The 26,179-nt window shown below is 62.2% G+C and overlaps 2 protein-coding genes across 4 annotated transcripts in view; both read right to left on the bottom strand.

Annotated features, from left to right (window-relative positions):
* MROH1 (maestro heat like repeat family member 1) overlaps positions 1 to 26,179 on the bottom strand; it is a 76,266-nt gene that overhangs the window by 18,208 nt on the left and 31,879 nt on the right. For 2 of the 3 annotated variants that reach the window (XM_065830181.2, XM_071803709.1), the window contains 14 exons: positions 25,402 to 25,524; positions 24,506 to 24,652; positions 24,354 to 24,380; positions 22,989 to 23,111; positions 22,788 to 22,867; positions 21,359 to 21,491; positions 19,098 to 19,193; positions 18,538 to 18,642; positions 18,003 to 18,138; positions 16,938 to 17,050; positions 15,969 to 16,121; positions 13,145 to 13,299; positions 12,059 to 12,224; positions 9,729 to 9,925 (listed from right to left, as the gene is read on the bottom strand). In XM_065830181.2, coding sequence (XP_065686253.1) covers positions 9,729 to 9,925; positions 12,059 to 12,224; positions 13,145 to 13,299; positions 15,969 to 16,121; positions 16,938 to 17,050; positions 18,003 to 18,138; positions 18,538 to 18,642; positions 19,098 to 19,193; positions 21,359 to 21,491; positions 22,788 to 22,867; positions 22,989 to 23,111; positions 24,354 to 24,380; positions 24,506 to 24,652; positions 25,402 to 25,524 — 1,754 coding nt within the window. The remainder of the gene's footprint in view (positions 1 to 9,728; positions 9,926 to 12,058; positions 12,225 to 13,144; positions 13,300 to 15,968; positions 16,122 to 16,937; positions 17,051 to 18,002; positions 18,139 to 18,537; positions 18,643 to 19,097; positions 19,194 to 21,358; positions 21,492 to 22,787; positions 22,868 to 22,988; positions 23,112 to 24,353; positions 24,381 to 24,505; positions 24,653 to 25,401; positions 25,525 to 26,179) is intronic. The other variant, XM_065830180.2, reaches the window with a different exon arrangement.
* On the bottom strand, positions 140 to 4,033 carry LOC139827468 (uncharacterized). Its single transcript, XM_071805549.1, has 4 exons — positions 3,876 to 4,033; positions 3,170 to 3,789; positions 1,950 to 3,038; positions 140 to 1,859 (listed from the first exon to the last, which is right to left on the bottom strand). The coding sequence occupies exons 1-3, from the start codon at positions 4,031 to 4,033 to the stop codon at positions 2,056 to 2,058; spliced, it is 1,761 nt and encodes a 586-aa protein (XP_071661650.1). The 3' UTR covers positions 140 to 1,859; positions 1,950 to 2,055.

Below are 26,179 nucleotides of genomic sequence, written 5' to 3'. Positions count from 1 at the left end.
GCACTGATCACATCCCTGCCTGCATCCCTGCCTGTGTTGCCTACACTGCCAGCATCCCTGCCTGCATCCCTGTCTGCACTGATCACATCCCTGCCTGCATCCCTGTCTGCACTGATCACATCCCTGCCTGCATCCCTGTCTGCACTGATCACATCCCTGCCTGCATCCCTGTCTGCACTGATCACATCCCTGCCTGCATCCCTGCTTTTGCTGCTTGCATCCCTGCCTGCGCTGCTCACATCCCTGCCTGCACTGCCTGCATCCCTGCCTGCATCCCTGCCTGCGCTGCCCGCATCCCTGCCCATCCGGGAGGCTCTGGTGCTCGAGGACGGGATGAATTACACGAGGGCTGTGGCCAGCGGGAGACGAGCCCATAACTCAGGGCCACTTCCATCGGCACCGTGACGTTCGGCGTTAACGTGATCCCAGACAATGGACCGAAAAGTAAAGAAGTCCAGAAGCACTTTAAGAAGGGTTGGTGGGTTTTTTTTTTGCATTAATATTTTATAGGTAGGGATTATTTTGCTGCAAGCACAGGGCAACATATGGGAAACATACATTATCCTGTCAAAACAAAACAAATATTAGCGATGGATAAATCTCTTAGCCTTCCATATAAGCCAGAGGAACGTAGTTACCACACACACAAAGAAAACATAATTCAGTAAGGGCGTCTCGGCACGAAGGTTTACGAGCTGGTTCCTGCTATTTGGGCTTCTGGTGGGGTGACCTGAGCCGCGGTGACAAGGGACGGTCACCCCCGAGCCAGGTCCCAGCTCGCCCTGCTCGAGGCCACCCCGTCACCTCTCACCTGTCCCACCTTCGGATAACGATGGAGAATAAGCACCACCCCAAAGAAAGGACGATGAGGGTTTGCTGAGCACACTCAGCTCCGGCGCAAAGGCCGGGTTGCCGCAGAGCCCCGCGGTGCGCGTTCAGCACCCCCGCGCCAGGACCACGGCGAGGAGCTAATTACTAATTAAAGAAAACCTCAGGCAGAAGGATCCTTGCACCATCTGCACACAACGAGCTGCTGGTCCACGCAACAGCCCTGGTTTTATCGCTTTGGAGCCCGGCCACGCAGGCTTTTGGTGTTTTCAGCCCATTTTCAGGCGCCATGAGCTGCAGCCCAGGTTGTACAGGGATGTACGGGGGTCTCCGCTCAGAGAGCCCCTTCCACACTGACCTCGAGTATCCCCCTTGGATACTTCCCGTTCCATCCGCCTGGAACGCAACATGGGTTTCTCTTTCATGGCCACGGTGGGTTTAGGGGGGAGGTTCAGCACCCGCACAGGTTTGGGGCGGGAGAGCCGGACACGCGCCACTTGGGGACATGGAGACCGCGCTCCTGCAGCATCCTGCGGATCACGAGCGTTTCTGCAGAGCTCAAGAACCTCCACAAGCTTTGAAACTCAACGCTGGTGCGCAGGTGAACCCATCGCTGCGTCCAACGGGCCACAGGGGGATTAATTCTCTTGCAGTGTAAGAAAACAGCAACAAAAAGGCCGAGGAACGTCCCACCGGCTCCCCAGCTGTGGCCAAGGTCTGATGGCAACGTCCCAGCGCCAGCGCGGCGCTCGTGGTGGCTCCTCGGGATGGACCGATCCTGGCAAAGCGCCCATGTTGCTCTTGGACCCACCGAGGTCCAGGCTCCCGGCTGCAGCTCCGGGCTCCCGGCTGCAGCTCCGGGCTCCTGGCTGCAGCTCCAGGCTCTCCTGCTCCACCACAAGATCCCGAAGCAAGGCTGCTCCCACCAGATGGTTGACGCCGCTCCTTCCCCAGGTTTGCTTTTTCCACAGTGTCCTATAGACACTTCCTTCCTTTCCAACAAAATCCCGTTGTCTTCCAGCCGGCCCTTCCTGCCAAGCTATCATATTCACCTTTACCATCTCTCTTTGGCATTTAAATATCATGAAGCCTTCGCGTTCAAAACGCGTACAGGAAATTACTTTGATATTGTAACCAGCTCCTGGGACGAGGCTGGAATTTCACATCCCCGCGGTTTGCTCTCCGTGTTGGACAAAGACTGCTCCCCTCCATCAATCAGCGATGACTTCATGGCCAGGGCGACCAGGCTGCAGCCTGCACAGCGGGACGGGACCGGGAGGGCAGAACCGGCGCTGGGACGGAACCGGGCTGGGAGAACTGGGGCTGGGAGAACTGGGGTTGGGACAGGAACCGGGTTGGGAGAACCAGGGCTGGGAGAACCAGAGCTGGGACGGAACTGGGCACGGAGAACCGGGGCTGGGAAAACCAGCGCTGGGACAGGAACCGGGCTGGGAGAACCAGGGCTGGGAGAACCAGGGCTGGGAGAACCAGGGCTGGGACAGGAACCGGGCTGGGAGAACCAGGGCTGGGAGAACCAGGGCTGGGACAGGAACCGGGTTGGGACAGGAACCGGGCTGGGACAGGAACCGGGCTGGGAGAACCAGGGCTGGGAGAACTGGGGCTGGGAAAACTGGGGCTGGGAGAACTGGGGTGGGGACAGGAACCGGGTTGGGAGAACCAGGGCTGGGAGAACCAGGGCTGGGACAGGAACCAGGCGTGGAGAACTGGGGCTGGGAGAACTGGGGCTGGGAGAACCGGGGCTGGGACAGGAACCGGGCTGGGAGAACTGGGGCTGGGAACAAAACTGGGGCTGGGACAGGAACTGGGGCTGGGAGAAGAATCAGAACTGGGAGCGGAACTGGGACTGGGAGAAGAATCAGAACTGGGAGCGGAACTGGAGCTGGGAGAGGAACTGGAGCTGGGAGAGGAACCGGAGCTGGGAGAGGAACCGGAGCTGGGAGCAGAGCCGGAGCTGGGAGCAGAGCCGGAGCTGGGAGCAGAACCGGGGTTGGAAGCGGAACCGGGGTTGGAAGCGGAACCGGGGTTGGAAGCGGAACTGGGGCTGGGAGCAGAATTTGAACTGGGACTGGGAGTGGAACAGGCGCTCAGGGCAGAATTGGGGCTGGGAGCAGAACCGGGGCTGGGAGCAGAACTTGAACTGGGAACAGAACCGGCTGGGAGCAGAATTTGAACTGGGACTGGGAGCAGAACTGGCGCTCAGGGCAGAACCAGGGCTGGGAGCAGAACCAGGACTGAGAACAGAACTGGGACTGGGAACAGAATTTGAACTGGGAACAGAACCGGGGCTGGGAGCAGAACCAGGACTGGGAGCAGAATTTGCACTGGGAGCAGAACCAGGACTGGGAGCAGAACCAGGACTGGGAACAGAACTGGGACTGAGAGCAGAACCGGGACTGGGAGCAGAATTTGAACTGGGAACAGAACCAGGACTGGGAGCAGAACCGGGACCGGGAGCAGAATTTGCACTGGGAGCAGAACCGGGACTGGGAGCAGAACAGGGACAGGGAGCAGAACCGGGACTGGGAGCAGAATCGGGACTGGGAGCAGAATTTGAACCGGGAGCAGAACCAGGACTGGGAGCAGAACAGGGACAGGGAGCAGAACTGGGACTGGGAGCAGAATTTGAACTGGGAGCAGAATTTGAACTGGGAGCAGAACCGGGACTGGGAGCAGAACCGGGACTGGGAGCAGAACTGGGACTGGGAGCAGAATTTGAACTGGGAGCAGAATTTGAACTGGGAGCAGAATTTGACCTGGGAGCAGAACCGGGACTGGGAGCAGAAGTGGTGCTCAGAGCAGAACCAGGTGCCATTCCCGGCCCCTCCGCTCATCCCCAGGGGTTTCTGGCAGGATCTGGGGTGACACAGCCCCTGTCCCTGCTCCCCAGAGGCACTCACAGCCACAACGCAGAGCTGGGACACGGCTGTTCCAGACCAACACCTGCAAGAGCAAGCGGGGATGTGAGGAGCAGCACTGAGACACCCAGCACGGTGCTGGTGTGATGGTGACGGCTGGGGAGCGCTGACCAAGGAGCCTTTTTCCCGTCCTGAGGACACAAACACCACGTGTGACCCACGGACGGTGGTCCCAGGGAGCAGAGCGTGGCCAGCGCCCCCGTGTTCGGCCCAGCCCTGGCAACGCGATCCGGGGGCTCGGAGCAGCGAGAAACCCCCCATGGTACCATCCTGGCCAGCTTCGCCCAGCAAAGCCGGGACTAAGTCACCACCTCCATCAGTGGGGCTGCTCCCAGGGGCTGCGGGAGAGGGGTCGGGGGCTCCTGCATCCCACCTCAGGGAAGCGGACGTCAAAGAGCTGCCGGCTCCCACTGATCCTCTGGCGTCTGCCAATCCTCTGGCTCCCACCGATCCTCCGGTTCCTATTGATCCCCTGGGTCCCACCGATCCTGTGGTTCCTATTGATCCTCTGGCTCCCACCGATCCTCTGGCTCCCACCAATCCTCTGGCTCCTGTTGATCCTCTGGCTCCCACCAATCCTCTGGCTCCTGTTGATCCTCTGGCTCCCACTGATCCTCTGGTTTCTGTTGATCTTCTGGCTCCCACCGATCCTCTGGCTCCTGTTGATCCTCTGGTTCCTATTGATCCTCTGGTTTCTATTGATCCTCTGGTTCCTATTGATCCTCTGGTTTCTATTGATCCTCTGGCTCCTACTGATCCTCTGGTTCCTATTGATCCTCTGGCTCCCACCGATCCTCTGGTTCCTATTGATCCTCTGGCTCCTACCGATCCTCTGGTTCCTATTGATCCTCTGGTTCCTATTAATCGTCTGGCTCCTACCGATCCTCTGGCTCCTATTGATCCTCTGGCTCCTACTGATCATCTGGCTCCCACCGATCCTCTGGCTTCTGCTGATCCTCTGGTTCCCACCAATCCTCTGGCTCTTATTGATCCTCTGGCTCCCTGATCCTCTGGTTCCTATTGATCCTCTGGTTCCCACCGATCCTCTGGTTCCCACCGATCCTCTGGTTCCCACTGATCCTCTGGTTCCTATTGATCCTCTGGCTCCCACCGATCCCCCGTCTGGCACATCGGCTCTTCCCACAAGGACCCAGGGACTGTCGCATCCCGCACGTTCGCTCTCGTGCTCAACAGCTGCCAGAGGACCCAGACTCGAGCGTGGGGACGGACACGGGCTCATCCAGCCCAGCCCCATCCCACGGATGGAGCAGCAGCCTTGGAAAGAGCTCAGCACCTTCTGGTTTGTGTCCCCAACGCTGTTTGGAGTTGGGGTGCTTCTGGAGGAAGAGCAGGCGGTTCTGGCTCCTGCGTCTCCTTCCCTGGGGGCAACAACCAGTTGCTCCAAGTTCCCTCCAGCGCTCCCCATGTTCCGGCACAGGGTCCGGCCGGGATCTGCCCGTTTTGCCCATCCAGGAGTCACCCTGGGGGACGAGTATGACAGGAGCCCAAAGCCACAATGCCGGTGCAAGCGTCGGATCCCATCGGGGGGTTGCACGAAGCCACATCCCAACCACGGCCACAAACACCCTGAGGGCACAGGGCAAGAGCCACGAGCTCGGGGAGCACCAGCGCCAAACAGCCACGGGACAGCCACAATCAGACTCCGCCAAGCCGCCCCTCCAACCCAGCGGGTTCTCTTCATTCTGTTCTGCCATGTGGTGTGAATCAAAGGCTGATCCAACGGCAGCCCTGCCATCCACAGCACCTGGTTCCACTCATCCCCTCCCGCGGAGGAGCCAGCGGGAGCGGCAGCTCCGCCAGATGCAGACGGGGCCACCGCGGTGCGGAGCAGCCAGGGACGCCGCTTGGTGTGCCTGATGTCACCACCTCGGTCATTCTACCCAGAGGAAAGAAACACCTTTCTTCACCACTGGGATGCGACAAACGGAAAGTCAAGAGGTGCCAGAGCCCTCCTTGCTCAGCCCCTTCATCTCTGGCTCCAGGGGATCCTCCAGGCTTTTTTCCACTTTGCTAACACTACTAATAGCCTGCAAAATAACCCAAGACTCCTTGGGGTTAACCCAACATCCCCCTAAATATAAAGTGCTTTAAAGCGAGTGCAGGTACCGCTCACCAGCTGCGCCGTTTGCTGCAGGACGAGGGCACCCGTGGTGACATCAATGATGTCCCTCTCAGCTTCCCTTCTGCAGCTGAACAGCCCCAGCTCTCCCAGTCTCCAGACACGGTCAAGGGTCCAGCAGCCCCAGCGCCCCACGGGTGACAGCCCCATGCTCACGGAGGGGACACCGTGAAGCCCCACAGGTGACAGCCCCATGCTCCCGGAGGGGACACCATGAAGCCCCGGGGTGGGACAGTTCTGCACCCATCTAAGGGTGCTCTGTCCCCATGGCATCCCAGCTCTCCCAGCACCAGCAGCTGGTGGTGCTCAGCACGTTGGGCAGAGCAGCGTGGACTGAGACTGAGATGGGGACACAGCGGGGGACACAGATCTGGTACAGGGACACAGACCTGGTGTGGGACACGGACCTGGCACAGGGACACAGACCTGGCACTGGGACACAGACCTGGCACAGGGACACAGACCTGGCACTGGGACACAGAGCTGGCACTGGGACACAGACCTGGTGTGGGACACAGACCTGGTGTGGGACACAGACCTGGCACAGGGACACAGGCCTGGTGTGGGACACGGACCTGGTGTGGGACACAGACCTGGCACTGGGACACAGACCTGGCACTGGGACACGGACCTGGCACAGGGACACAGACCTGGTGTGGGACACAGACCTGGTGTGGGACACAGACCTGGTGTGGGACACGGACCTGGCACAGGGACACGGATCTGGTGTGGGACACAGACCTGGCACAGGGACACGGATCTGGTGTGGGACACAGACCTGGCACAGGGACACAGGCCTGGTGTGGGACACGGACCTGGTGTGGGACACGGACCTGGTACTGGGACACAGACCTGGTGTGGGACACGGACCTGGCACAGGGACACAGACCTGGCACAGGGACACAGACCTGGCACAGGGACACAGACCTGGCACTGGGACACAGACCTGGTGTGGGACACAGACCTGGCACAGGGACACGGATCTGGTGTGGGACACGGACCTGGCACAGGGACACAGACCTGGCACTGGGACACAGACCTGGCACAGGGACACAGACCTGGCACTGGGACACAGACCTGGTGTGGGACACAGACCTGGCACAGGGACACAGGCCTGGTGTGGGACACGGACCTGGTGTGGGACACAGAGCTGGCACTGGGACACGGACCTGGCACTGGGACACGGACCTGGTGTGGGACACACACCTGCTGTGGGACACGGACCTGGCACTGGGACACAGGCCTGGTGTGGGACACAGATCTGGTGTGGGACACAGACCTGGCACTGGGACACGGATCTGGTGTGGGACACAGAGCTGGCACAGGGACACAGACCTGGTGTGGGACACAGACCTGGTGTAGGACATGGACCTGGTGTGGGACACAGACCTGGTACTGGGACATGGACCTGGTGTGGGACACGGATCTGGCACTGGGACACGGATCTGGTGTGGGACACAGACCTGGTGTGGGACACAGACCTGGCACTGGGACACGGATCTGGTGTGGGACACAGACCTGGTGTGGGACACAGACCTGGTACAGGGACACAGACCTGGTGTGGGACACAGACCTGGTGTGGGACACAGACCTGGCATTGGGACACAGACCTGGTGTGGGACACGGACCTGGCATTGGGACACGGACCTGGTGTGGGACACGGACCTGGCATTGGGACACAGACCTGGTGTGGGACACAGACCTGGCATTGGGACACAGACCTGGTGTGGGACACAGACCTGGTGTGGGACACAGACCTGGTGTGGGACACAGACCTGGTGTGGGACACAGACCTGGTGTGGGACACAGACCTGGTGTGGGACACGGAGCTGGTGTGGGACACGGAGCTGGCATTGGGACACGGACCTGGTGTGGGACACGGACCTGGTGTGGGATACGGATCTGGTGTGGGACACGGACCTGGGACAGGGACACGGACCTGGTGTGGGACACAGATCTGGTGTGGGACACAGACCTGGTGTGGGACACAGACCTGGCACTGGGACACAGACCTGGTGTGGGACACAGACCTGGTGTGGGACACGGACCTGGCACTGGGACACGGATCTGGTGTGGGACACAGAGCTGGCACAGGGACACAGACCTGGTGTGGGACATGGACCTGGTGTGGGACACAGACCTGGTACTGGGACACGGATCTGGTGTGGGACACAGACCTGGTACAGGGACACAGACCTGGTGTGGGACACGGACCTGGTGTGGGACACAGACCTGGCACTGGGACACGGACCTGGCACAGGGACACGGACCTGGTGTGGGACACACACCTGCTGTGGGACACGGACCTGGCACTGGGACACAGGCCTGGTGTGGGACACAGATCTGGTGTGGGACACAGACCTGGCACTGGGACACAGATCTGGTGTGGGACACAGACCTGGTGTGGGACACAGACCTGGCATTGGGACACAGATCTGGTGTGGGACACAGACCTGGCATTGGGACACAGACCTGGTGTGGGACACAGACCTGGTGTGGGACACAGACCTGGCATTGGGACACAGATCTGGTGTGGGACACAGACCTGGCATTGGGACACAGACCTGGTGTGGGACACAGACCTGGCATTGGGACAATGATCTGGTGTGGGACACAGACCTGGTGTGGGACACAGACCTGGCACTGGGACACGGATCTGGTGTGGGACATGGACTTGGTGTGGGACACAGACCTGGCACAGGGACACGGAGCTGGCACAGAGGAGGATTCAGCAGCTGTGGTGACGCTCCCTGTGCTCAGCAATGAGCCCTCGGGGATTTCAGGGGCTCTCACAGGAGACAAATAATGTTTACAACAACGACCTTCTACGGGTCCAGAGGAGCCCCAGGAATGATCCGAGGCTCTGGGGGGAAAGGCTGAGAGAGCTGGGGGTTCAGCCTGGGGGGGAGAAGCTCCGGGGAGACCTTAGTGTGGCCTTTCAGTAATTAAAAGGGGTTGATGAGAAAGATGGGGACAGAGTTTGGAGCAGGGCCTGTTGTGACAGGACAAGGGGTGATGGTTTAAACTAAAGGAGGGAGATTCAGGCTGGATATAAAGATTAATTTGCCACGCTGAGGGTGGTGAGAGCCTGGCCCAGGTTCCCAGAGAGGGGGTGGATGAACCATCCCTGAGACAGCCCAGGCCAGGCTGGATGGGCTCTGAGCACCCTGAGCTGGTGCAATGTCCCTGCTCATGGCAGGGGGGACTGGGTAACATTTGAAGGTCCTTCCAACCCAAATCTGTGACAATCCAGAAGATCCCGCCCCAGGGCGAGGCCAGGAGCCTCCTTGGTGGCGATGGACACCCCGGGCTCTAAGCACGGATGGACGAGCTGGACTGCGGTGGTGTGGCACTGCCACCTCTACCCGGGGGACCACGGCAGCGCGGCACAGCCGTTCGCTCAACGCGCAGCCATTCGGTGCGACCGAGACGCAACGAAACCCAAACGTTGGCTCTTCCCAGCTTCCCCTCCTCACCGTTCGCCGAGAGGGAGCCGGCCTCCCTCCCCAAAATCGCTCCTCCGCCCCCGCCGTGCCCACGAGCCCCGGGGGACCCCGCACCAGAGCCAGCCAGGATTTTCGGGAGGCTGCGGCAACAACCCAACCCCGCAGGGCTCTGGCAGCGGCGCTCACCGAGCTCATCTTGCCTGATTTAACGCTTCCCAATTTAGACACTTCAGAAGAAAACACCACCCAGCCCCGAGCCCAAACCGCAGCAGAGGTCAGGTCGGCACCCCGAGGGCGCCACGGCCACCACCACCAAGGTGTCGGCACCGGTGCGGCGCCGCAGGTGCCGGGAGCGTCCCCGCGTCCCCCACGCCGTACCTGGCGGGGTGGAGGCTGCGGGCGGCCGAGCCCAGGCTGCCGCTCCTCCTCTCGCGGCTCTGCAGGCTCTTCGGTAGCTGAACACCCACGGTGCAGCTGAGGCGCAGCAGGAGAGTCACAAAGAGCGGCGGGTAGAGCCCCAGCACCGCTGCCCCAGACTCCGGAGCAGACATGATCTCATACAGAGCACATGTGGCCTGGAGAGAGAGCGAACGGAGAGGATTAGGAGGGGATCTCCCACACCACGCTGGGATGGCTGATAGTAAATAACCCAGCCAGGCAGCCAGAGGCCTTTGGTTTCGCTCCTTCCCGCAACGCTGCGGCTGACAAAGCGTGGCCCCCCGCGTCCCACCCCGGCGGAGCAACGGGAAAGCAGCTCGAGAGCCCGGTTGTTACGGGAGGAAGACAACGCACACACACAGAGCCTATTCCGGCCAATTTGTGACGCCGTGATTACAGCGCGCGGTCCATAGGGGTGTTAGAGCCGGGAGGGAGGGAGGGAGGGAGGGAGGGAGGGGGTCCGCTCGGGGGGCGGTTGATTCTCGCCCAGCTGCGTTTGGTCCTTCGCAGGAGGAGGAAATTTTCCCAGCTGCTTTCCTGCTCTGGAAGCTGCCGAGCTGGGTGGATGTTTTTTCTGGAGGGATGAAAAGGCAAAGCGCTCTCCCTCGAGGACGGACGGACACCTGAGAGGCTCCTCAGGAGCCGCAGGATGAGCGCTAACAGGCCTCACACGGCGCTGCGGGATTTCCAGAGCCCGCTGGCACCGAGCCCCGAGGGCCACGGAAATGGAGAAAAGCCCTTCCAGGTGTGGGTGGGGGGCACGGTGTCCCCGACGGGCCAGGGATGGGACAGGGACATTACAGCCAGGGGTGGGGACAGGGACACCGGACAGGGACATTACAGCCAGGGGCAGAGGGATGGAGACAGGGACACTGGACAGGGACACGGGACAGGGACACGGGACAGGGACACTCACGGCCAGGGGCAGAGGGATGGGGACAGGGACACAGGGACACTCACAGGCAGGGGCAGAGGGATGGGGACAGGGACACTCAAAGTCAGGGTGGGGACAAGGACACGGGACAGGGACACAGTGACACTCACGGCCAGGGGCAGAGGGGTGGGGACAGGGACACGGGACAGGGACGCAGTGACACTCACAGTCAGGGGCAGAGGGGTGGGGACAGGGATGCAGTGACACTCATGGCCAGGGGCAGAGGGATGGGGACAGGGACACAGGACAGGGACACAGTGACACTCATGGCCAGGGGCAGAGGGATGGGGACAGGGACACAGGACAGGGACACAGTGACACTCACGGCCAGGGGCAGAGGGGTGGGGACAGGGACACGGGACAGGGACACTCACAGCCAGGGGTGGGGACAAGGACACGGGGACAGGGACACTCACGCTCTGGGACAGAGGGGTGAGGACAGGGACACTCACAGCCAGGGCAGAGGGGTGGGGATAAGGACATGGGACAGGGACACAGGGACACTCACAGCCAGGGGTGGGGACAAGGACATGGGGACAGGGACACTCACACTCTGGGGCAGAGGGGTGAGGACAGGGACACTCACAGCCAGGGCAGAGGGATGGGGACAGGGACACGGGACAGGGACGCAGTGACACTCAGGGCCAGGGGCAGAGGGGTGGGGACAGGGACGCAGTGACACTCAGGGCCAGGGGCAGAGGGGTGGGGACAGGGACGCAGTGACACTCACGGCCAGGGGCAGAGGGGTGGGGACAGGGACGCAGTGACACTCACGGCCAGGGGCAGAGGGGTGGGGACAGGGACGCAGGGACACTCACGGCCAGGGGCAGAGGGGTGGGGACAGGGACGCAGTGACACTCACGGCCAGGGGCAGAGGGGTGGGGACAGGGACGCAGGGACACTCACGGCCAGGGGCAGAGGGGTGGGGACAGGGACGCAGGGACACTCACGGCCAGGGGCAGAGGGGTGGGGACAGGGACGCAGTGACACTCACGGCCAGGGGCAGAGGGGTGGGGACAGGGATGCAGGGACACTCACGGCCAGGGGCAGAGGGGTGGGGACAGGGATGCAGGGACACTCACGGCCAGGGGCAGAGGGGTGGGGACAGGGACGCAGGGACACTCACAGAGGGGTGGGGACAGGGACGCAGTGACACTCACGGCCAGGGGCAGAGGGGTGGGGACAGGGACGCAGGGACACTCACGGCCAGGGGCAGAGGGGTGGGGACAGGGACGCAGGGACACTCACGGCCAGGGGCAGAGGGGTGGGGACAGGGACGCAGGGACACTCACGGCCAGGGGCAGAGGGGTGGGGACAGGGACGCAGGGACACTCACGGCCAGGGGCAGAGGGGTGGCGATGCGCTCGGAGCCGCTGCCCAGCAGGAAGCCCTTGCTCTCCTTGTACGGGACGTCCCGGTTCACCTTCTCCAGGAGCTGCTCCAGGATCTGCGAGGTGAGGGTGGGCTCGGCGGCCAGGGACCTCCACATGGCGCACGTGTGGCTGGAGAGGAGCGACAGGAGACCCTTGGTACCGGCCGCCGGCTTTAAACCAGCCCCACGGCAAAGTGTCCGTCCCTTCCCCACGCCAGGGAACACCTGAGTCACACCACCCACCAACACGGGGTCAAGGGACCTTCAAAGGTCACCCCGTCCAACCCCAGGGACATCGTCACCAGCTCAGGGTGCTCAGAGCCCCGTCCAGCCTGGCCTGGGATGTCTCAGGGATGGTTCATCCACCACCTCTCTGGGAACCTGGGCCAGGCTCTCAGCACCCTCAGGGGCGAAACATTCTGATATCCAGCTTGAATCTCCCTCTTTTAGTTTAAAATCATCACCCCTTGTCCTGCCAAGGGAGGACGAGAACATCTCTGAACTGCTTGAGAGGAGCTTGGAGCCAGGGGGGTCGGGCTCTGCTCCCCAGGAACAAGCGCCAGGAGCAGAGGAAACAGCCTCAAGTTGCCCAGGGGAGGTTGAGGTTGGATCTGGGACCAATTTCGTCCCCAAAGGGCTGTGGGGCATTGGAACAGGCTGCCCAGGGCAGTGCTGGAGTCACCAGCCCTGGAGGGCTGGACAGACGGACACGAGGTTCTCAGGACAGGGGCAATGCTGGGCTGGGGTGATTGTTGGACTCAATCTCAAGAGGCTTTTCCACCCAAAATGGCTCTGTGATTCTATGACCCTGCGTGCTCAAGGCTCAGCAGCTCTGGGGTGGGTGATCTGCTCCGTAAAGCAGCAGCGAGCCCCCAGCCACGCTCAGCTCCCCGGGGTTGCCGTTGCCATCCCCTCCAAGCCCAGCAAACCCCGTGAGCGGCCGTGCCGACCCTTGAGCCCGGCAGGGGCTGATTATTGGGGTTAAGCGGGTAATAGGTTCCCGCAGCTCAGGGGCAGCCGCCGCGGAGCCCGCGCGGGCTCGGGCAGGACCTGTCGAAGGGCAGCGCGCTGCTCAGCAGGCTGGACACCACCAGGCTCTTGTGCTGGGCCGCCAAGATGTAAACCGTCTGCTGGGCCGCCTTGCGCACGTGCTCCTCGTCCACCTCCTCCAGCTTGCCGTGGATGATGCTCATGATGTCGGGCACCTGAGGGGAGAGGAGATGGGCGGCCGGATGAGTGCTGAGCGCTTGGGTCACCGTCGGACAACACACGCGGGCCCCGTCCCCTCGGTCGCGGGTGATGCGGTGACAGAGGTGGGCATGGGTGGGCAGAGCATCAGGCAGCGCGGTTTGTGGGGATGTGTCCCTGCAGAACCACAGAGCCCCAGGGAGGTCAAGGATCCGTCCCCAGCCCGGGGACAGCGGAATGTGCGGGGTGTCCCTGGAAGGGGGAACTGCTTATGGCCAGGAAGCCAATGGGACCTGGGGTGGGTTAGAAGGGGGTGGTCAGTAGGTCAGAGAGGTTCTCCTGCCCCTCTGCTCTGCCCTGGGGAGACCACACCTGGAATATTGTGTCCAGTTGTGGCCCCTCAGCTCCAGAAGGACAGGGAACTGCTGCAGAGAGTCCAGCGCAGACACCAAGATGCTGGAGGGAGTGGAGCATCTGCCGTGTGAGGAAAGGCTGAGGGAGCTGGGGCTCTGGAGCTGGAGAAGAGGAGACTGAGGGGGGACTCATTCCTGGGGATCAATATGGAAAGGGGCAGTGTCAGGAGGATGGAGCCAGGCTCTGCTGGGTGACACCCAGTGACAGGACAAGGGGCAATGGGTGCAAACTGGAACACAGGAGGTTCCACTGCAAGAGGAGAAGCAACTTGTTGGGGGTGAGGGTGTCAGAGCCTGGCCCAGGCTGCCCAGGGGGGTTGTGGAGTCTCCTTCTCTGCAGACATTCAAACCCGCCTGGACCCCTTCCTGTGGAACCTCAGCTGGGTGTTCCTGCTCCGGGGGGGTTGCACTGGATGAGCTGAGGTCCCTTCACCCCCTGACACTCGGGGCTGTGTGTGACCTGGCAGGGACACCTGCCACCCCGAGCCGTGGCCCCCGCCCGGAACAGGCGCTAAGCCCCGGCTGCAACACAGGGGCAGCAAGAGCAGCTCAGCACTGAGTTCCTGCGAGGAACTCGAGCTGAACGGGGGAGACACCTCGGCACTGCCTGCGAGCTGTAAAACGCGCGTTAAGACCAAGAGGAAGTTCAGGCGCAGACCAGGCCTGGCAGCAAATTCCCGAGATTAAGCGCAGAGCAGGCGAGCGCTCCGGCCCCAGCTGCGCTGCGCTCTGCGCGACCCCGGGGCTTAGCATCGGTTCGGGTTTCAGGATCTGCGCCGGGCTGGAGCTGAGCAAAAGGTGAGTCACGTCAGCTGGAGCAGCCCCGTGCAGGAGAGAGGCTCCTAGGTAGCGAGCAGGACTTTTACGCAGGAGCCCAAGCGCAAAACAGAGTCCAAGGAGTAGCTGCAGAGCCAGTGTTTCCAATTACTGCCGGAGAAAGGGGGAGCTCAGCCCTAAAGGTAGTGGATTAGACAAAAACCCTTCTGCGTCCAGCACCTCTGAGCCCTGCGAGCATCCAGACCGGCGTCCCAGCCAGGAGCCCACACTCCCCCGGAGCTCACAAAGGTTTCACGGGGAGCCTGAGCTCGTTCTGGTAAAGTGAGCTGGGCCCTGAACTCCTCAACCCGGCACGGAGCCGCGCTTGGAGCAACCGCTCCCAGCATAGCACAGGAGGAGGAGAAAGAGCGTGTGTGCCCGTGGGAATGGAGACATAGACCCCAAAAGCTTTGGGGCAGAAATGCAACAGTTGATAGAGAGTCCCCTCAGAGAGGGGGGAAATGTCTCCCGCCTTCTTTGGACCAGCACTGGTGTGGCCAGGGGTCCAGGGCAGTGATCGTCCCTGTGCTGGGACCCGGGGGGCCAAACCCGAACCCTGGGGGCAGCTCTGGGCCCCTCACGCCAAGAAACCCTTGAGGTGCTGGAGCGAGTGCAGAGAAGGGAGCGGAGCTGGTGAGGGGCTGGAGCACAAGTGTGATGGAGCGGCTGAGGGAGCTGGGGGTTCAGCTGGAGAACAGGAGCTGAGGGGAGACCTTCTGATCTCTGAACTGCCTGAAAGGAGCTTGGAGCCAGGGGGGTCGGGCTCTGCTCCCCAGGAACAAGCACCAGGAGCAGAGGAAACGGCCTCAAGTTGCCCAGGGGAGGTTGAGGTTGGATCTGGGGAACAATTTCTTCCCCAAAGGGCTGTGGGGCATTGGAACAGGCTGCCCAGGGCAGTGCTGGAGTCACCAGCCCTGGAGGGCTGGACAGACGGACACGAGGTTCTCAGGACAGGGGGCAGGGACAGGGTGGGTTATGGGTCGACTCAGTGATCTTAAAGGTCTTTTCCAACCCAAACAATGTGATGATTCCATCAGGGTTGGATCCCTCCCTGTGCTGGGCATCCCTCTCTTGCCATCCCCAGCTGCACCAGAGGAGCCCATCACCCCACCAAACCACCCGTGGCAGCCACACGGGGGAATTTATCAAAATACACATGTGGGGAGATGGGGCAGCAGCAGCAGGACCTGGTGGGAGCTGCATTTGTGCCACAAGGGCAGCAACGAGGCCAATGGCTGCAGCTCTACCTTCTCCTGCTGCAGCTCTACCTTCTCCTGCTGCAGCTCTACCTTCTCCTGCCGCAGCTCTACCTTCTCCTGCTGCAGCTCTACCTTCTCCTGCTGCAGCTCTACCTTCTCCTGCTGCAGCTCTACCTTCTCCTGCTGCAGCTCTACCTTCTCCTGCTGCAGCTCTACCTTCTCCTGCTGCAGCTCTACCTTCTCCTGCTGCAGCTCTACCTTCTCCTGCAGCACGGCCCCGCGCTCCTTGAGCAGGGAGTTGATCATGACGGTGGCTGCTCGGGAGCAGTTCTTGTCGGGGTCCGCCAGCCCCTCGAACATGGCGAGCAGGAGGCTCATCAGCTGCTCCGGGGGGATGCGCTTCCCGATCACCTGCGGGGAGGGCGAGCGGAGTCAGGAGATGCTCTTTTGTCCCTTCGATGACATCGGCAGAGCCCGGACCGAGGGCCCCAGCTGCAGGATGTCATTCCCCGGCTCAGCGGGAGCCCAAATCAGTGGTGATGGAGGGGACAAGGGCCAGGACACAGCCCTGAGGGTGGCCCGACAACCTGGGGCTCTCTTGGGATGGGCTGGAGCAACACAACAAAGCCATTAACCCCACGCTGCCCAGCACCCAGGAAGATGCTCCCTCCCGTCTCAACACGCTCGCCAGACCTGAGGGTGGAAAAAGCTGCTCAGTGCAGGAGCAATGAGCTCTAGAGCCACCACATGTGAGGAACGGCAGCTTTTCCAGGACAAAAACATAGCACCAGCTTCCCTACAGCTCCAAGACCTCCTGGAGCAAGGCTTGCTTGGGAAATGGCCCTCAAAGAGGAGTTTGGCTCCCACAAGAGGAGAGCGCTGGAGGCTGAAGGGTTCGGGCTGCATGGCAGAGCCCTGAGCGGTGGCACCGAGCCACAGCTCAGCCAGGGATGGGTCCCTGCTGGTGGCACCGCATGCAGGGCACCTGCACACGTGTCCTTGTGCCCAAAGTGGGGACCAACAGCTTCCCCATGGGGGTGAGACACTCCGAGCATCCCTGAGCAGGCCAGGAGTGCTCTCCAGGCAGAGAAGACTCCAGGGTCTGCTTCCCAGTGCCAAACTGGGGCTCCCCAGCGGCGATCGACCCGCGAGCTGCTCAGAACAGAGGAGACATTGAGCAGGTCCCACTGCTCAGCTCCGGCACCCAGGACTTGCCCTGCGCCTTACCATGGCGATGTTGGTGCAGGTGTGGAACAGCACGGTGAAGTCGGGCTCCTCCAGGCCTTTCTTCAGAGCTTTCAGCCCCTCCACCATCTCATCTCGGTGGTCCCGGGCAAAACCTGGAGCCAGAGGGAGCATTGGGTGAGCAGCACCCCCCACGTTTCACCGCGACGTGCTGAGCTGGGTTTGAGCTGCGAGCTGGCGCAGCTCTCAGGAAGGAGCCAAGAAACCAGAGCGCTGCCCAGGGCCAGCGGGGCTGCTCTGCATGGGCTGCGCTGCGCTAGAGCAGGACAAGTGCTCTCTGCTCTTCCCAAAGCCTCTGCTCGGGCTGGGGAAGGGGAGGACTGACCTCTCCTGGAGAGAGGAGGAATTCCAGGCTGAACACAGCTCGGAAACCTGCGCTCAGGCCTGGGGAGAACCCCCAGCACCACCCATGTTCTGCACCGGCCCCATTCCTGCTGCAAACCGCGTCTGCGGGTCACTCCGGCGGGACCGTGTACATGGAGGGATTGTAGAGTCACGGGGTGGTTTGGGTTGGAGGGACCTTCAAAGGTCACTCGGTCCAACCCTGGGGACATCTTCACCAGCTCAGGGTGCTCAGAGCCCCGTCCAGCCTGGCCTGGGGTGTCTCAGGGATGGTTCATCCACCACCTCTATGGGAACCTGGGCCAGGCTCTCTCAGCACCCTCAGCGTGGCAAATTAATCTTTATATCCAGCCTGAATCTCCCTCCTTTAGTTTAAACCATCACTCCTTGTCTATACCAACAGGTCCTGCTCCAAACTCTGTCCCCATCTTGCTTATCAGCCCCTTTTAAGTACAGAAAGGCCACACTAAGGTCCCCCCGGAGCTTCTCCTCCCCATGCTGAACCCCCAGTTGTCTCAGCCTTTCTCCCCAGAGCTGTTCAGCCCTCAGACAATTTTTGTGGCCCCACTGGGGTCTGGATGGGACGGGCACCCCCGGCCACAGAGAAGGGGATCCCACTGCTGGCCCCAACCACCCTCCAGTACCCAAACCCCCTTCCAGCACCCAACCCCTCCTCCAGCACCCAACCCCTCCTCCAGCACCCACCCTCATAGCAGAGCTGGATGTAGAGCAGGGAGTAGACGCAGTCGATGGCGTGTTGGCGAACGCTGGCCAGGGAGTCCGAGCAGCGCGGGGAGAAGAGAGCGATGAGGACGCCCAGGTTGTAGAAGGGGATGACGGTCTGTAGGTGACAAGCACAGGGGACACTCGCGAGGAGAGCTCGGGGCCACAAGGACAGCGTTTCCATGCCACCGTGAGCCTTCCCTTGCAGGGAAAGTTCACATTGGATGTAGGGAACAGTTTCTTCCCCAAAGGGCTGTGGGGCATTGGAACAGGCTGCCCAGGGCAGTGCTGGAGTCACCAGCCCTGGAGGGCTGGACAGACGGACAGGAGGTTCTCAGGACGGGGGGCAGTGCCGGGGTGGGTTGTGGTTGGACCTGATGATCTGGAGGGGCTTTTCCAACCCAAACGATTCTGTGTTTTTACGAACCCACCCTGACACGCTGCGGGGAGGGACGTGTGAGCCCCAGCAAGGCAAACAGTGTCGGGAAGGAGACGCTGGAGCGCTGGGTTCACTCACGCTGACGTTCAGCTTGCTCAGGTAGAAGTCCAGCAAGGCGGCGCTGACCTCCACCGCCCGCTGCCGCTCGTGCTCCTTGCTCGACTTGATCCAGGGGCCTAAATGCTGCAGGGGAAAAGCGTCAGGAGGGAGAATCCTACAGTCGTAGAATCATAGAGGAGAGAGCAGCTCGGCGGCTGTGCCAGGCGTCCTTCAGCCCACGGTGCACAAATGGGCTGCAGGAACCCCATCCTCATCCCAACCAGCTTCCCCTGGCTCATCTGCAGGGCAAGGCTGGGGCTCCGGAGCCTGGCGAAGCTGCAGGGATGTCCCCCCCACCACACGCTGCCCACCACCCTCAGGCACAGGGACAATCACCCGCGTCCCCCCCTGGAGACCCTGTCCCAGTGGGGCAGCTGTGCCGTGTGCCCGGTGCGAGCAGGAGGGGACAGGGTCCACCAGACCCCCCATCCCACGGAGAAGCGAGGACCAGCGCCACCAACTCCCGCCCTGGCTCCAAAGCTGCCTTGTCATCTCTGGGGTCCCCTCGGCTCCCCGAAGAGCCCCCCGAAGCCACTCACCGCAAACATGTCCTGCAGCCCGTGGGGGGTCAGGCTCCTCTGCAGGAGGCTCTTCAGCAGGTCTTTCAGGGCACTGATGGTGTCACCGTACAGCACCTGGGGGGAAACGGGGACCATGGGGGCCGCGGCGCGGCCCGGAGAGCCAGCCCAGAGAGACATAGAACCATAGGATTATAGAGTGTCCTAAGCTGGAGGGACCCACAGCATCATGGGTTCCAGCTCCTGTCCCTGCACTGGACACCCCACAGCTCACCCCGTGTGTCTGAGGACGGTGTCCAGGGTCTTCTGGAACACTGTCAGGTTGGGCCGTGACACCTCCCTGGGAGCCTGTTCCAGAGCGGGGGAGCCTGTTCCAGAGCCAGGGAGGCTGCTCCAGAGCTGGGGGCCTGTTCCAGAGCTGGGGGGCTGCTCCAGAGCTGGGGAGCCTGTTCCAGAGCTGGGGAGCCTGTTCCAGAGCTGGGGCCCTGTTCCAGAGCGGGGGAGCCTGCTCCAGAGCTGCAAGCCTGTTCCAGAGCTGCAAGCCTGTTCCAGAGCTGGGGGGCTGCTCCAGAGCGGGGGAGCCGGCTCCAGAGCGGGGGAGCCGGCTCCAGAGCGGGGGAGCCTGTTCCAGAGCTGGGGAGCCTGTTCCAGAGCTGGGGAGCCTGTTCCAGAGCGGGGGAAGCTGCTCCAGAGCATGGGAGCCCATTCCAGAGCTGGGGGCCTTTTCCAGAGCTGGGGGAGCCTGTTCCAGAGCTGGGGGCCTTTTCCAGAACAGGGGGACTGTTCCAGACCTGGGGAACCCCTTCCAGAGTGAGGGAGCCCGTTCCAAAGCTGGGGAGCCTGTTCCAGAACAGGGGAGCCTGCTCTAGAGCTGGGGGTCTGCTCCGGAGCCCACAGTTTCCTTCCAAGACTTATTTTGGGATAAACCTCCCCCAAAATAAAAGCTACAAAGCTTCATAGGATGGGAGGGAAAGGGATAAAAGGTTATTAATCCCAGTTTTGGGCCAGCTGCCCGCAAAGCTCGCGGCCGGGGCCACGCGGCGATGCGCCGGAGCACGGGCTGCTCCGCGCCGCCCGGCAGCTGCAACAACTTCATTAGCGCCGTGTTATTGTCATTCATTAAGCACTCGACCCCGGCCGAGAAGCAGCTGCAGCCTTTCAAAAGCCGGTTACGGAAAGGCCCCTTCTACCCCGCAGGGTTTCCAGCATCATTTGGTTCTTCCCCTGAAGGGAGCTGGTGCTCTTATTAGCAGCGTTTGGCTTTGCTGATAAGCTCATCCTTTCTCACTCGCTATCAGCGCAGCCGGGCCAGGCCAGGCGTTGTTGGGGAGATAAGCGAGCGGGGAAGCGATGCAGCTCGTCCCCGAGGTGAATCCCAAACAGGCTTTTCCCACGGCTGAGCCGCTGTGGCCACGGGAGCCCAGGGTTCACGGCACCGTCAAGAAGCATCTGCGCTGCCCCAAAAGCGACGTCCCCGAGCAGCTGTGACGGCGGAGCGAAGCTGGCAGGTCGCGATGGGGGCTCTGCAGCGGCTCCGTGCTGCTGGCGCCAAGGCCGGGCAGGGATCCGGGCGGCACCGCAGGTCCCTGCCCACCTCACGGAATCACACGGGGGTTGGCTTGGAGGGATCTTCCAATCTCCCCCAGTGCCACCCCTGCCGTGAGCAGGGACATTGCACCAGCTCAGGGTGCTCAGAGCCCGTCCAGCCTGGCCTGGGCTGTCTCAGGGATGGTTCATCCACCACCTCTATGGGAACCTGGGCCAGGCTCTCACCACCCTCAGCGTGGCAAGTTAATCTTTATATCCAGCCTGAATCTCCCTCCTTTACTTTAAACCATCACCCCTTGTCCTGTCACAACAGGCCCTGCTCCATACTCTGTCCCCATCTTTCTCATCAACCCCTTTTAATTACTGAAAGGCCACACTAAGGTCTCCCCGGAGCTTCTCCCTCCCAGGCTGAACCCCCAGCTCTCTCAGCCTTTCTCCCCAGGGCTGTTCAGCCTCGGCCCATTCCCGTGTCCCTGCTCTGTCCCGCTCCAACAGCTCCATGTCTGGCTCGTGCTGGGACCCCAGGGCTGCCCGCAGAGCTCAGGGGTCAGCACAGGGGGCACAGGGCCAGGATCCCCCCAGTGCTGCTCACATGGCTCCGGGTGCAGCCCAAGATGCCATGGGCTCTCTGGGCCGCCAGCACGTTTTGCCGGCTCACGTCCCACCGCTCACCCCCCAGGACCCCCAAGCCCTTCTGGGCAGGGCTCCTCGCAGCCCCGGCGCTGCCACCGCACCTCCCGGTACCCGGTGTCGCCTCCGTCCTCGTCCCTGTCCCTGCCCGGCTCCGGCGGCAGGGCCAGCACGCTGCCCAGGCAGGTGTCCAGCAGCTCCGTCCGGTCCGGGTCACTCAGGTGTGGCTCCAGGAACCTGGTCCCACGTTAAGGAAGCAATGTGGATGCATCGATCGCTACGGGAGCACCGGTCAGCTGGGAATGGGGGATTTAACACCCATTCCTGCTGGCGTGACTCCATACCAAGTGGCACCGGTTTAATGGGAAGGGGCAGAGCGTTCCCAGTGTGTGTGTCAGGAGCTGGGATGTGCTGAAGTGTTTTTAGCTGGATCTCGAAAGTCATCTGGTGCAACTGAGAGCAGCGCCCTTGGCTCTGGTGTGTGCCAGGAACATCGACTGCAGAGCCCAACGAGAACAGAGCCCGAGAGCTGGGGGAGGCACAGCCGTGCCAACCCAACCGTGCCAACCCAACCGTGCCAACCCTACCGTGCCAAGCCAACCGTGCCAAGCCAACATCTCCTTCCACATGGCAGGAATCTTGGAATCACTTTGGGTGGAAAAGCCCCTCAAGGTCACCGAGTCCAACCACAACCCAGCCCAGCACTGCCCCCTGTCCTGAGAACCTCCTGTCCGTCTGTCCAGCCCTCCAGGGCTGGTGACTCCAGCACTGCCCTGGGCAGCCTGTTCCAATGCCCCACAGCCCTTTGGGGAAGAAATTGGTCCCACATCCAACCTCAACCTCCCCTGGGCAACTTGAGGCCGTTTCCTCTGCTCCTGGCGCTTGTTCCTGGGGAGCAGAGCCCGACCCCCCTGGCTCCAAGCTCCTTTCAGGCAGTTCAGAGATCAGAAGGTCTCCCCTCAGCTCCTGTTCTCCAGCTGAACCCCCAGCTCCCTCAGCCGCTCCATCACACTTGTGCTCCAGCCCCTCACCAGCTCCGCTCCCTTCTCTGCACTCGCTCCAGCACCTCAAGGGTTTCTTGGCATGAGGGGCCCAGAGCCACCCCCAGGGTTCAGTTTGTCCTCCCCATGCCCAGCACAGGTTCGGTCACCGCGCTGGTCCCCTGGCCACCCCAGTGCTGGTCCCAGCCAGGATGCTGTGGCCTCTTGGCCACCTGGGCACCCGCTGGCTCATGTTCAGCCGCTGGCACCAACACCCCCAGCTCCTTTTCTTCTCCAGCCGCTCTTCCCCAGCTGCAGCGTCCATGGGGTTGTTGTGACCCCAGTGCAGGACCCTGCACTTGGCCTTGGTGACCCTCAGCCCACCGACGCAGCCGGGCCAGCACCGCGCTGTTAACACCCCACCGAGCGAGAACACCCCGGCTCTGCCGTCAGACCCACACGGCAAACTGGGGAGCGGGGTCGGCCTCTGTGGGCACAGCAGCTCCAGCGAGCACAGCCCTGCGAGCGGCTTTCCCGCAGGGCCGAAGGATACACCAGGTACGTGCAGGTGACCATCGCCCGCTGGCGAACCGGCGTGCGCAGCGCGTCCAGCGGCTCCGCTTTGATGAACTCCTGGAAGGCAGAACAAGCCACAGTTACAGTCCCGCTCACACCAGACCCCGCGCTGCAGGTTCCCCAACTGGGAACCCTCCCGGTGTCCCCCAGGCCAGGCCACCCCAGGTCCTGCTCTTACCACCATCTGGGCCACCAGCTCAGCTTTGCGGGAGAAGACGAAGTCCCCGCACTTGGCGCCGTTGTAGATGGCTTGGCTGATCATGCAGATGCTCCGGACGAGGCACAGCTTCAGGGTCAGGTCCTGCGAGCACAACCCGGGGTGAGAAGTGAACACCAGGCTTAGGGCACGACCAGAACTCCCCGTCCCACCCAGCGCTGCCATCCCTGCGGGACAAGTGCTTAGGCTGAGCTCAAAGCCTGGCCTTGCCAGCAGCAGGGCCTGGGCTCAGCTCTGTGCTCTGTGTCCACGTCTCCCGGTGACCGGGGAGCACAGGGGACCCTGTCCCCATGTCACAGACCAGCTGGAGCTCCCTGCAGGACACGGGACGATGCCGGTCCTGCCAGGGTCTGCAGCACCCTGAGCGACTCCTCCTGCGCAGCTCGGGCTCTGGGACAGGGGACACGGGGCCAGAGGAGGCACCAGCCCACCCTGCGAGCCGGTGGTGACCACAGCCCCACGGAGGAGGTGGACCCGCTCATCAGGCTGCCGGCTCGTTGGCACGGCAAGGGGGCTAATGACCTTCAGGCCTGTTCACATCCCCCAGACGGGGCCCCTCGCCCCATTAAACACGCTCCCCCGGTCCCAGCCCTCACCCCCCATTTCAGTGAGACCCCCGGGACAGCCGAGGGACCAGAAGTGGTTTGAGCGCGCAGGTCCCAGCCCGGGGGCCAGAGATGCTCTGCAGAAGCCGTTAGTGCCAGCGGGAGCCCAGGAGGAAAACGCATTAGTGGAGCCCGGCGCCGGAGCCCTGGGCTGACAGCTCACCCTGACAAACGCCATTCGTCTTGATCAGCCTCAAAACCTGAGGCGTTTCAAAACACAGCCCCTCGGTGCCCCCCAGGACAGTAACCTGGCTTTTAACATCTGCCGCTTTGAATCACTGTTGTGGGGGGGAAGCAGGACGATTAGCTGAGTGGATTAGAGCCGAGTGCTGAGCTGGTTCCCCAGCAAAGTGCGCGGGGGGACCCGGGGATCCCAATTGTGCCGCGACAGAGCCCTGAGCGACCCCGGTCCTGTTCGCCTCGCCACGAGTGCCACCCAAAGCAGCTCACGCCCTCCTGGGGTGGGCTCTGAGCTCCACCATGGGGGGCCAAGGCGGCTGTGGGCAGCCCAGCATTCACCTACAGCTCCTCCCTTCCCTTTGCTGCGGATTTTGGCACTTCCAGGCAACGGTTGGAGCCTGGAGGATGGGCTGGGGAGCTCAGAGCGCTCCCCTGGCCCCGGGCGCTGCTGCGGGCAGAGCCCCAGGGAACCCAGAGCAAGAGGCAGAGAGAGAGCAGGAGAGAGCAGAGAGCGGCTCAGGTTTAACGCCTCACACTGTACCTTGGTTTCTACCTTTATTCCCAGAACCTGAACGAGTGAAAAAACAAGACACGTTAGCGATGCAGGAGTGAGGAGACTCCACGGGGAATGACCCTGGGGGGGTCCCAGCACCCACGCAGCCCGGCGGCCCCACGGGGCGCCCAGCAGCTCACCTTGGTGTTGAAGTACTGGAAGATGTTCTTGAGGATGTCCGCTTCGATCCGCGCCAGCACCAGCTCCTTGGGCGCGTACATGGCCACGTAACCGTAGCACAGGATGAGGGTGCTCTTGATTTTCTCCACTTCGTTGTCACTACGGTCCTGTTAGAGCAGATGAGGATGTTACCGGGGGGAACAGCAGGGAAGTTAACGGGGGAGTCAGGGCTGGTTCTGCTGGAAGGGAACGGAGCTGGTGAGGGGCTGGAGCACAAGCGTGATGGAGCGGCTGAGGGAGCTGGGGGTTCAGCTGGAGAACAGGAGCTGAGGGGAGACCTTCTGATCTCTGAACTGCCTGAAAGGAGCTTGGAGCCAGGGGGGTCGGGCTCTGCTCCCCAGGAACAAGCGCCAGGAGCAGAGGAAACGGCCTCAAGTTGCCCAGGGGAGGTTGAGGTTGGATGTGGGACCAATTTCTTCCCCAAAGGGCTGTGGGGCATTGGAACAGGCTGCCCAGGGCAGTGCTGGAGTCACCATCCCTGGAGGGCTGGACAGACGGACAGGAGGTTCTCAGGACAGGGGGCAGGGACAGGTTGTGGTTGGACTTGGTGACCTTGAGCGTCTCATCCACCCAAAACAATCGTGTGATTCCCAGGTCTCACAAGGACACGAGGGCCCCTCCAGGGGCTGAGGTTCGTTCTGCGCCCCCCTCAGACACCACACTGGGCATTAAACCACCCACCCGGGTCAGAAAACGTGCGGAAAGGAGCTCCCTGGGGACACGGGGGTGTCCAGGTCCAAGCTCAACGCCCTGAGCTGGGACACGAGCTCCTCTCCCCAGTGGCTCCAGCACACGCCGCAGCTGAAGAAGCCGGCGTGAGGCTCTTGCACCGCGGCGGGGGCCCCTCGGCTCTCACCTTGAAGATACTGAACAGCCCCACGGATTTCTTGAAGACATCAGACTTAACAAAATCCTCCAGCTTGGCCAGGGTTTCCTCCAGGTGATTTATTGCACAGATCCCGAAGCAGGAAGCCAGTCCCTGGAGGAAGCAGAGAAAACACATTAGCAGACAGCTATTAATTCCCCAGCCCCAGCTGACACTTGAAATGAGCCTGTTTATTGGTTTTAATCCCCAGCACCTGAGCCGTGCCCAGCTGGGCCAGCCCTGGCAGCCAGGGACGCGTCCCCAGGGGACAGAGGACACAATGGCGCTGTCCTTGTCCGGGTGACAGCCTGGGACACGGCTCCAGCGCAGCCGCGGGCTCAGCGCGGACACCTCACTCGGATGTCGGCCACTCTGCAGGAGCCCACTCTGGAAGCGAGAGCAAAGCCAGGCTTAGCAGGTCCTGCCTCCCTGCCCAGCCTCCAGGTCTGGCGAGCCGGGCTGGGACTCCATAAACAGTTTATTCCAGAGCAGCCCTGGCTGGAGCTGCGGAAGCTGGAGCCGAGCCGGGCAGCGGGCTCGTGTTCGCATGGAACAGCGGCACTGAGCGCGGCGTCTGCCCCATGGAGTACACAGGGAAACCAGAGCGCCAGTCAGGCCAGGCCGAGCTTAACCCCAACCTCAGCTCCAGGGCAGACAAGGAGGGTTCGAGCTGGTGGCGAAGCAAATGCTGCAAAGCATCCGCGAGCAGATGAGTTTGGAGCAGGGCCTGTTGTGACAGGACAAGGGTGATGGTTTCAAACTCCAGGAG

The sequence above is a fragment of the Patagioenas fasciata genome, chromosome 2 (genome assembly GCF_037038585.1).
Source record: "Patagioenas fasciata isolate bPatFas1 chromosome 2, bPatFas1.hap1, whole genome shotgun sequence".
Taxonomy (NCBI): Eukaryota; Metazoa; Chordata; class Aves; order Columbiformes; family Columbidae; genus Patagioenas; species Patagioenas fasciata.
This window is presented reverse-complemented; position numbering and strand designations above follow the sequence as displayed.